This window comes from Heloderma suspectum, chromosome 4 (assembly GCF_057233095.1).
Source record: "Heloderma suspectum isolate Gila_16-S chromosome 4, 16-S_ref, whole genome shotgun sequence".
Classification (NCBI taxonomy): Eukaryota; Metazoa; Chordata; class Lepidosauria; order Squamata; family Helodermatidae; genus Heloderma; species Heloderma suspectum.
The window spans coordinates 55,439,235-55,450,618 of NC_139461.1; the positions used below are offsets into that span (position 1 = coordinate 55,439,235).

Here is an 11,384-nt window from a genome sequence, read left to right on the forward strand (position 1 = left end):
CCCACTGGGAATCGCTTCATCTTCCACTTCATATGTGTGTGGGAGAGTGAGAACAGAAGAGATGGGGTGGCACATTGAGAGAAAGAGCTGTGCAATTCTACAGTCTCTGCCCAAGTTTGGCTCTGGCTCCACCCATCATCAGATGTGCCTCTGCCGCTGATCAATTTTTCCCAAGAGTCAACAGCTTCCCCATCCCTGCTCTAGAGAGTTGCTGGGACTGGGAGACTCTCACTTCTAATAACAAGCTAAAACCAAGGGACGATGATGCAAGCAGGAATCTCAGCTGGAAATCCATGTCAGCAAGCCAGGGTTGCAACATCTCCTTGGAACTACTGCATTGTATTGAACTTAAAGAACAGAATATAAGGAAGACAGACTGAAAGGGGCTGAAGCAATGGCAGGGTAAGGTAGATGACACCAAGAAACTGCAAAGAAATGATCCTGTAGATGGTCACACAATCCAGTGCGTATCGCCTCATGTATCAAAAATGGGATCTTAACCTCCAATGGAAGTGTCCTGGCCAGCAGAGCAAATATAATCCCCTAGTCAGTTATCTAGGGGAAAAGCTTGTGTGATATAGGTGCCTTCTTCTGGAGCCCTTAGGACACCAGGGCTCCTTCTCCTCTTTGTATTGGGAGGGCCTGTGTTACAGTATGGAAGATCATGCTCCCTTGTTAGATGGCCTTCATGCCCTTCAGCCCCATGCTATTAAGACAGCTGCTTCATTTTGAATGTGTGCTTAATAGCCAGACTGCTGCTTGGTAGACTGGCTTTAATTGCAAAAAGAAGAAAGAACTACATTCATGGACACAACTCCATTTACAAATTTATTTATTTTTTTCTGAAGATTCTGTATTTGTGGAGAAGACATTTTCTGAGGCACATCATGGGCTACATTCATACACAGGCACAAAAGATATGCTTACATTAAAAAGAATTACACACCTATCATTTATATGCACAATAAGCACGGTGCACAGTGCTTCTGAATGAACCGACAGTGCATGACACGACTGTGCAAGGCTTCGTCAAAGAACAAATTCCATTCACCTATCTAATCCTCATGGAAAATCAACAGAGTGCTGATTCCTAACTGTTATTTGTGCCCTGGAAACCAGCCAACCATGTACCTAGTAACTATCTACTCATGCTTTTCATGTGCTGCAATGTCAACCTATATGTAACTAACTGGCCTTTTAGGAAAATGTGTTTGAGTCCAGTCACAGTGTAACAAGCCATTAATGTAACAGGGTGACATTTATCCATATTTACAAAACCAATCTAAGTCCCATGCGGCATGCCCATCCCAGTTACATAATATATTCAAAGTGGTGAATCAGTCAGGGGCCGGCCATTCTGAACTGCGAGAAATATGTAATTGTCAAATGACCATATTAAAATAAAATCTTAAGGAATAGCTTTGGGTAAAAATGAAAGACTGTTTATTCTTTCTAAGTGCACATTTCCATAAGACCTGCAGTTTTAAAAAGACATTATACTGGCTTGGATCTTGAACACTGGGAGCAGAAGGGAGCCTGTGGAATTTTCCCTTCTTTCTTCTCCCTCTCCAGCCCCCTGGTGACCTTCCTGAACAGCATGAGATGGGGCCCAGGATGCTGCCAAGGGAGAGTGAGTTGACCAGAACTGCACAAAGGCACCTTGCTTGAGCGGCACTACATTTTTGCAAGATCCATCTACTCAATTTGGGATAATTCCATCCTCCCCCATCAGTCCTGAGCACCACATCCCATGTTGTTAAGAAGGCTCCTCCAACCCTCCAGAGAGACTTTTCGGGGGGCCAAAAGGGATGTTGGGGGCAGGAGGTGACAGGTAAGTTCCATTACATAGCCTCCTTCTGCTCGCAATACTCAGGATCCAAGCCATTGTCTTATTTTTTTTCAGGATTTAGTTGCCATTTAATTGCCAATATACTTTTATAACAGCAGGAAGGTAATAACATATGGCAATGTTTGGGTCCGTTATACCTCAAATCAACTTCTTTGGGGTATTAACTAGTCTGTTTACATAACCTGGCAAAGAAACATCTATGGATAACTTTGCCTTGGTCTAATTGACAATAGCATGTTGGGAAATCTCTTCCGAAGACACACAAAAGCAACATACCCTATTCCTGCTAAAAAGCCAAGTAAAAGAGTTGTGCCAAAAACCCTGGGTGCCCTCTTCTTGGCCACTCGAAATGCAGTTGGGAGAACTGCTGAGATTAATATGTTGTTCACATGTCCTAGAACCTTGTGAAATGCTTTTCTCTTCAAGACACGCTCATAGTAGGCTTCCAAGTTAGGTCGCCTCCCATTTCCCCAGTTCCTCCTTGCCAGTCCAACGAACTTCAGCCGATGTAATGTAACGGCAAGGGAGACATCGGCCAAGCTGAAAAACTCACCACAGAGCCAAGGTTGGTGTCCATTTTCTACAGAAATGAAGACAAAAAGAATTAGGCACTAATAAAATGCAGAACAATGCAAAAGATCCCGAGGGCTACAGTCTGTGACTGTTTTGTATACTGTATTCCACTAGCCATCGATCCCATATTGCTCCTGGCAAAGGCATGCCAAATAGGTTGCCTGAAAAGCACCACTCCTCAGATCATATTCATGTTTTGTCTTGTTGGCCAATGCTGAATCGGAACTGGATGCATTTGTCAAAGGCTGACTTTGAAAGGTGCCTCCAAGTGGCCTACATAGGATTGCCCAAGCTCATGAAACGTCTTCAAATTCTGCAGTTTCTCCTGGGTAGGAAATAATTCCTAAATCGACTTCCCCATGAAAATAAAAGTGTTGCACATAACATGTCCAGGGTTAATTTCCCTGGAATTCCTGCTATACTTCTGGCACCTTGCAATAGTGCCCTGTCTAGCAGAGATGGCAGCATGCGGAGGGGGAGAATTGGGGTGACAGAGCACCCTTGGGGGGTAGGGCACTTACAGCAAGCTGTATAGGCAGCCGCTGGGGGATATGGGCTGCCTTACGTTTTGCTTCCTACTTCTTTTCACTTATGACAGTCTACAACCTAGGTTAAGTGGGCTAATCTGCATAATGTAGATGTTTATAGATGGGCTTTCTCTGGGACACAGCTGGAATAAAGGACTTGCAGGTTCCTTCCAGTTCTGCAGTTTGTTGACACATATGATGGATGTTATCAATCATCTCACATCCAGATGGGAGCCAGGCGATGCACAGACATCTATTACAAAAATCCTATGGGAACTGGTATTTTTATGATAAGTATACAAAAAGCAACCCTACGCCAGGTCAAACAATGGTCCATTTGGTGTTCTCTGGGGTCTCAAGTGAAGATATTTCCCACCCCTGCTTTCCAAGATCTTTAACTACAGGTTCTGGTGAGTGAACCTTATAAATGCAGCACATGAGCTATATTATTGCCCAATTGCCCCTCCTGTGACAATAATGCAAAAATGAAGAACCAGACATTTCTTAACATCTCATGGTTATTAGCATAAGACTGCTAGTACCAATCACATGTCTGAGTGATCCAACTCGGTCTAAATAGTACCTAAAATATAAACACCTGGTCTATAGCCAACTCCTGCCTAGTGATGGAATTGCAGATCTACAATACAAGCAAAGTTAGTATGTGACAGAAAATCCACAGAATGCTGTTCATATGTTGTTGGCACTTTTTCATATGTGCACTTTTGTTTTCCAGGATAGAAAAACAGAAAATTGATGATTATTCAAAGAAATATAAAATACACACATGACACACAAATATTTTTGTTATTGTTAAATCTAAAAGCAGCAGAAATGACAGGATACAGGTTTTAAACAAAAAGGATAAAACTCATGAAAACACTGAATGCCTTTGGCTTAGCCAATTGTCTAAGGTGGTATGAAAATCCAGTGGTACTGGGTAGAAGGGGTGTGACATTTTCTGGCATGACTCCTTGGATTTCATTGCACTTGTCCTAGCAGCAACTTACAGTGCAATCCTGGACATGTTTAGTCAGAAGTAAGGTCCACTGAAGCCAGTGGGACTTACTCTGTGGTAAGTGTGGTTAGGATTGCATCCTTTAATATGAAAAAGATGTTTCTTATTATATGACCAGGCGTTCTGGATGAAAATAATTAGAATTAAATATAAGAAGTATATGTATTTAATCATGTAAAGTGAGTAAGTACTTGTTATTTTCTTGGGGTACTTCTATATTACTGCATTTCTGTACTGCCAGTGGTGGGCACTGCTCACATGGTATAGTGAGATCCATAACTTCATAATCAAGGGCACATGAGCCAGGATATCATCTTCACTTCTAAGAACATGTACTGTCCCTTGAAGATTGCTTGCCATAAAGCCATATAGAGCTTTAAGAACATAAGAGCCATGCTGGATCAGACAAAGGGTCCACCTTGTCCATCATTCTGTTCACACAATGGCCAACCAGCTGCCTGTGGAACAGGAGTACAATAGCATCCTCCCAGCCATGTTCCTGGTTATATTTGGCCTGTAAACTAACTGGCAGCTAATGCTGTTCTGCTGAGACAGAAGCTATATTCCCTCTGCAACCTGTCCTCATTAAAGAGGGAACCAGCCCCAAGTATTTTATTTATTTTGATTTGATTAGATTAGATTTATATCCCACCTTTCTTCCATCATGGAACTCATGTGTTCCCAGGTAGACTGCCCTCCAAGCACTGACTAGACCGAAACCTGCTTAGCTTCAGCAAGGTGGCTGCCTCATGTGCCTTCAGACTATGGGTAGTCCGATCCAGCAATTATCATTGCATTAACCACCTTTGCCAAATTAAGACAACTATCTGACCGAGAACTGAATGTGAAGGATTGCCTACCTGGTGTTTCTTCATTTCTCCTTTGCAACTCAGTCTCAACCTGATCCAAAACTTTTTCCAGTTCGTCCAATATTTTCTTCAAGTATTTTATGTTATCATGATCCATCAGTTTAGACTAAAGAAAATGAAAAGTTTATATATTTAGGCTATAAACCTATGTACACTTACCTAGGAGTAAGCCCTGTTGAACAAGGTGGGACATAATTCTGAGGAATTGTGCTGTAAACCATGCATCAGTGCACAACTGCATCAACACAAGTATAAGCAGTCATGCAGCAGGAACAGCAAAAAGGATGTACACAAAAGCAGAGTGATTACAAACAATTCCCCTTAAGATGGAATTGTTCTGAGGGTAAATGCTTGTACTAACAAGTGGTATCCCATATTAATATCATACCCCAAGCCACCCAACCATGCTGTGCCAGCTTTTTACCAGTCAGGTATATTCTATACTTACTTTGAGACGTTTCTGTTTTGCTATGTATGCATCCTGCAGATCTGGGTTTTCTTCAGCAAGTTTCTTTAATTCAGATTCAGTGTTACCTATTTGGCCTGAATAAACAATAGTAAGCTCACTAAAAGCGTATAACAACCTCACTTAAATAAGATCACTAATGAGTTCACTAAAAGTTAACTATCAGATTTCATTAAGGAAGCAATCCAATGGCTGCTAGACAGTGGCTAGACAGCCATAAGGTATGCTGTTATCTGGGAACTGACCTCCCCCCACTTCCATGCTGCCTCCAAGGCAGCGCGGAAGAGCCTATCCTTTGCACTCGCAAGAGGAGCGTGGAGGGGCCAGAAAGGGGTGTGGGTGGGGACGTTCTGGGGTGGGAAGATTGTAACTGCCTGTACGACACTACAGCAGCCTCCTTCCCTGCTCCATCCTCCCGCAGCTAAAGGTAAAAAGGTAAAGGTGTCCCCAACCAGTCGTGTCTGACTCTAGGGTGCGGTGCTCATCCCCGTTTCTAAGCCGAAGAGCCAGCGCTGTCCGAAGACGCTTCCGTGGTCATGTGGCCGGCATGACTGAACACCGAGGTGCACGGAACGCTGTTACCTTTCCCGCCGAGGCGGTACCTATTTATCTACTTGCAATGTCTTGCTTTTGAACTGCTAGGTTGGCAGAAGCTGGGACTGAAGATGGGAGCTCACTCTGTCACGCAGCACTCGGGTCTCGAACTGCTGACCTGCCGACCTTCCAGTCTGCAGTTCAGCGTCTTAACCACTAAGCCATCGCGGCCCCACAGCTACACAGCCACAATAGGCTGTCTAGCCAAAAAAAGCAGGGCAGGAGAAGCATGGAGGGAACGATCCCTCTGTGCTTCTCCTGCCCTGCTTTGGATAGGCAGTCACCTCCAAGTTCGGAGGCGGCTGCCTATCTAGATAGGATTGCTCCCTAATAGTCCAACATAGTTAGCTTAAAACACATGGGTTATGATCATTTTATTAACCTACCCACAGAAAGCTGTCTCCCCATTGCCATTATCTTATACACTTGGCACAAACCCTGAAGTTATTGGTGCAGAAATAATTCCCCATATCTAATATAAATTCTTCGAGTGAAAAGAGCAACTGAAAAAAACCCGTATGTGCTTTTATTTTATTGTTGCAATTTACGTAGTTCATATAATAATAAACAAAAATATAGGGCAAGATCTTTTCTTCTGAAGATGCTTGGGTTTATAAGGGAACTTTATCATTGGTTCAGCTACCACTAATGCCTTTTTATTGGTCAGTTTTATATTTATGCTACACTTCCTAAGGGTCCAGCTCACAAAGGCATTGAGTAGAATCCACCTAAAGCTCTACTTAAGAGTAGACCCAATGAAATTTCAATGGGTCTACTCTAAGTAGGACTTTACTTGGATTCTACCCAATGGCTCTAAAACTTGTAGGTATGGAAGCATGTTTTTCAGATGCCGTGATCACAGGAAATGACCCTAAAAAGCAGCAACTCTATAAGACATCCTTTAAAATGGATGAATCTGTGGAAATCACATGAAGGCAAAAAATTACCATGCGAGCTGGCCTATGTATTGTTGCAATAAAGCATGTGGATAATGTAGTGAAGACAAGAGGGTGCCCTCGCTCTAATTCCAGACTGCAAAATGACATTTAGGGCCCAAGACACTGAAGACTTGAGAAATGAAAACCAGCACTTTGAATTGTATTTGAAACACCACAGATACCAGTGCAGGCACATAAAATACTGTTAATGTATTAATGATACATACTTCGAATTCTAGTTGTGGCATAAGCTGGAATCATAGAGTCTACTGCTAATTCAGGATGTAAAATGCAGCCATGTGTATAAGCATCCATAGGCAAGGAATCCAAGAGCTCCCTGTAATGTTGAACCCTTGGATAGTACATGCTTCCTTCTTCTGGCATTAGCCTTGGAGTTTTTTCTGGGTGGAAAAATATAGATGACAGTTCAAACAAAATTAAAAAGTATAATGATCAAAGTTAATAGTACACTGCACCACTACGATAGGAGAAGCCACAGCTGCCAAACTTCATCCTGACAGGTAGCTGTAGGGGATAGCTCAATAGAACAGCACCTCCTTTGCAGGCAGAAGGCCCCAGGTTCAATGCCTGGTGCCTCCAATTAAGAGGATCTGGTAGCCAGTGATGGTGTGAACCCCTAAGACCCTAAAGAGAGACTGCCAGGCAGAATACAATACTGGACTAGATGGACAAATACTGATGTGGAAGCTTCCCAGGTTCCTATGAAGGAGATGGGGGGTCAGAAAATAGCAGCCCATGTCTGACTATAGCCATAATGTTTGTCCCCAATCCACCTTGCAAATGCTTTCCTGCCAGCCCATTTTTTCTGTGCACTTCAAGGACTCAGCTGCATGTTACCTGTCCATCCTGACAACCTACTCAGACCATATAAGACATGTAAACAAACCCCCGCACGGTAAGATATAATTCACACACAAAATTTGCATGACTAAAAATCACACACACACTCCTGTTACCATTTGTAAAAGTCTCTTCAAGGTAGTCAATAATCTGAGTTGCATCACAAATGATGTTTTCTTTGTGAATAAGCACGGGGACTTCTCCGGATGCATTCAGTCTCATGAACCACGGCTCATTGTGTTCACTCAGTGGAAGGCTGACATCATGCTCCTCACATTTCAGCCCCTTTTCAGCAATCACCAAACGCACCTGAAAAAGATGGATGAACTCTCTGCCTGAAGATTTATAGCTGTCCTGTTACTAATTTCTTATTGATTCATAGAAGCAGTATATAAACCCACATGAAGGGCACTCTTCCGAATGTTTCTGAAAGACTTCAGCTTTTTTTTTGTAACATTGACCAATTCATCTCACTTTTCTTGGCTTTCTTTCCCTTGAACCCATTTAGGTTATTTTCATTCTTCTGATTATCCTGGGGTGAACCAAGCCATGGAAGATCTGATGGCTTTTAATCCCTAGCAATCCACACCTCTGTGGCCATAAGAGAAAGGTCCCTTTCTGTAATGGTGCTTAGATAATGAGGCATCCTCTCAGGGAAAGTCCACCTGGTTTATGGAACGATCCTGTGTATGTTTAGACAGAAAAAAATCCTACAATTCCCAGCATGCTGCAGCCAGAATGCTGGGAGTTGTAGGGCCTTTTTCTGTCTAAACACACATAGGATTGCACCCTTAATCACAGTTTTAGAGATGTATGAATTGTGTAAAATCCATTCTGTCTGTGTTTCGCAGATGTCAGGCATCTTTTGTTCCATTGTCTGCCCATCGACAAAATTGGATTTTTTTGGTTTCCAAATTTACACAAATTTACATGTGCCAAAATGTGCAAACTCCCTCCCAAATGCCAATTTTCATGCTTTAGCCTATGAGGGAAATGAGCATTTTGGCTGTTTGTTGTTGTTTTTTTTTATGCATATTTTTCTACAACCACCGCAAGTCCGCGGAATCTGCCTGACAGGGGGAAAGCCAGCCCACTGTGGGTCAGATTCATGAAAATCTGAGCTCATTTGGTTCCATTGTGGATTTCTCTGACATCCCTACAGGGCTTACTTCTTGCAGAATGGCCAAAACTTACTTTCTTCAACAGGCATTCTGTTCTTCATTTGAATCTGATCTGCTGATACCTTTGATGCCAGTGTGTTTTCAACACTGCTGCTGTCTTTTCTGTTTTTAATAAGTTATTTTATTGGATGTTATTATATTGCTTTACTATTCTTTTGTAAGCCACTTGATTACCATAGATTCAAAAAGTATAGTACAAAGCCTCTCAACTAATTCTTTAAAACTGTACAAAAGGTAACTAGCCCTCACTATTTAACTCCTGAATTGTCTATACATCTGCAAACAGCAACTTGAGAGCACACAGAAGCCCAGGAGAAGGGCAATTCTCACTGGGAACTAGGGATGTACAAATCCTACTCACCCGTCCGTTCCAGGGCATCGGCGGTGGGGGGGAGGCGTTCCGTCCCTCCCCCCTGGAATCCTCCCTGAACCAGCTCCATGGAGCCACTGATGGGGCTGGCCGCAGCCGGAGTTCTAGCCGCGGCCAGGCTGCTGCGGCCGCAAATGGCGGCCGTCATAGCGGCCACCATTTGCGTGCTTGAAGTCAGCCATGATAGGCTACCTAGGTATTTACCTAGGTAGCCTATTTACTGCCATTTGTGTGGCTGCCTTTACCATGATAGGCTACATAAATACTTACGCAGCCTATCACGGCTGACTGCAAGCATGCAAATGGTGGCCACTACAACAGCCGCCATTTGCAGCCGGAGCAGCCCGGCCACAGCTGGCCAGGAGACCAGCCAGAGCTGCTGCCACAGAGCCACCACCGGAGCTGCCGCTGCCCGCTGCCGGAGCCACCACATCCGCCGCCAAGTAAGCTCCTTCCCAGGGGGATTCCGCGGGGTGGCGGGGGGGAGGCCGTTCCGCCACGGATTACAGGGGGCCGGATTCTAAAGAATCTGGCCTCACTGGAGTCTGTGGTGGAATTCTCTGACATCCCTACTGGGAACCCTGTGCTGTGCCCCAATCCAGATCACAAATGCATCACTGGATTGGGGCTCCACTGGTAGCTTTTCCCTAGCATACCACTCCCCTGCTAAAACAGCTCCACTGGCTCCCAGTCTGTTTCCGAGCACAATTCAAAGTGCTGGCCATGTCCTATAAAGCCCTATACGGCTCGGGTCCAGGTTATCTGAAAGACCATCTTCTCCCCTGTGAGCCTACTTGTGCCCTGAGATCTTCAGGGGAGGCCGTTCTCGCCATCCCACCACCATCACAGGCACGTCTGGAGGGAACGCGGGAGAGGGCCTTGTCGGTGGCTGCCCCAAGGCTCTGGAACTCCTTTCCCAGGGAGGTGAGAGTGGCACCCTCCTTGATAGCCTTTCGCAGGCATCTAAAATGCCTTTCACAGGCATTTGTTCCAGCAGGCCTTTGGGGATAGCTAGTCTGGACCTGTGAGAACATGACAGATGGACACTATGGTTATATTTCTTGTTGTCCTTTAGCATTTTGATATTTTATACAGTTTTAATACTATTGACGATTTAATTATATTTTTAACTTTTGTATACTTCTATTTATAGGTTTTAATTGTACAAGTTTTAATGTTATAAAGCTGTCTTGAGACCCAGTATTGGGGGAAAGGCGGGATATAAATATTATTATTATTATTATCCATCAAAATAAAAGTAGTCGCATTAAGCATGCTTTGTAAAAAGCATGATCAATGTTAACATGTTGTTTGCACTATTTAATCTCCATACCCCACATTCCTGGTGGATTCTGACAGGGACATGCTCACAACGTGATGGAATATATCCATCAACTGGAGTGGGGCATCACTTGCCTTGGGAAGTCTGCTTTGGCAGTGTATCATATGGCAGAGACCAAAATGTTTGCTCAGGGGAAGCTAGAAGAGTTTGGTTCACTGTGTACACTCAATGGCAGCCATGCCATGCTGGTTGGGTATGATGGGAATTCTAGTCCAACACCTCTGGAGAATGCCAGGCTGGGGAAGGCTGCTCTGTGGTTTCTGTGCAGAATCCCATATTTGAAGAAACAGGCAAAAAATGTTTCTTTTTTTTCCTGTTGATTCTTGGAAACAGCTGATAATTTTACAGGGGACAATAGTCAATGGCAATGGTGGTAAGGGCTCTGAGGCCTGTTTAACAAGCCTCCCGGCCTACACACCCTCCCCTTCCCTCCTCTCTTCCCCAGGGGCATGCACACAGCTTCACTTCAATGTACAATACATGCAAGCACAGCAGCCACCCTTAAGGTGGGCACAATTGGCAGAAGGAGCTGTCCGGGTTCTGAAACCTGACATTCCTGGAACCAGCCGGGCTAACCACTCACCTTTTGGGAACTGAAAGACTGTGTCCAGTGATAGAGGATCAGTTTGGCCTCTGCCTTGGAATCCAGTTCAGCTGGGGGCATTTTGCCTGCAGTCTGGTCCTCCTTCCCTTCTGCCATTTCACCTTTTCTCCCTGTTTAACTCACTCTGAGACTCTGCCAGTGCGGTGCGTTGTGTTTTTTTTCCCCCCCTCTCTCTCCCCCTTTCTCTCTCTC

The 11,384-nt window shown here is 44.2% G+C and overlaps 1 protein-coding gene across 1 annotated transcript; it reads right to left on the reverse strand.

Moving 5' to 3' along the window:
* Window positions 1–809: 809 nt before the first annotated feature.
* Window positions 810–11,384, reverse strand: GDAP1 (ganglioside induced differentiation associated protein 1). The gene is made up of 6 exons (XM_084849266.1): window positions 11,172–11,384; window positions 7,812–8,004; window positions 7,062–7,235; window positions 5,285–5,379; window positions 4,828–4,942; window positions 810–2,429 (listed from the first exon to the last, which is right to left on the reverse strand). The coding sequence occupies exons 1-6, from the start codon at window positions 11,286–11,288 to the stop codon at window positions 2,047–2,049; spliced, it is 1,077 nt and encodes a 358-aa protein (XP_084705392.1). The 5' UTR covers window positions 11,289–11,384; the 3' UTR covers window positions 810–2,046.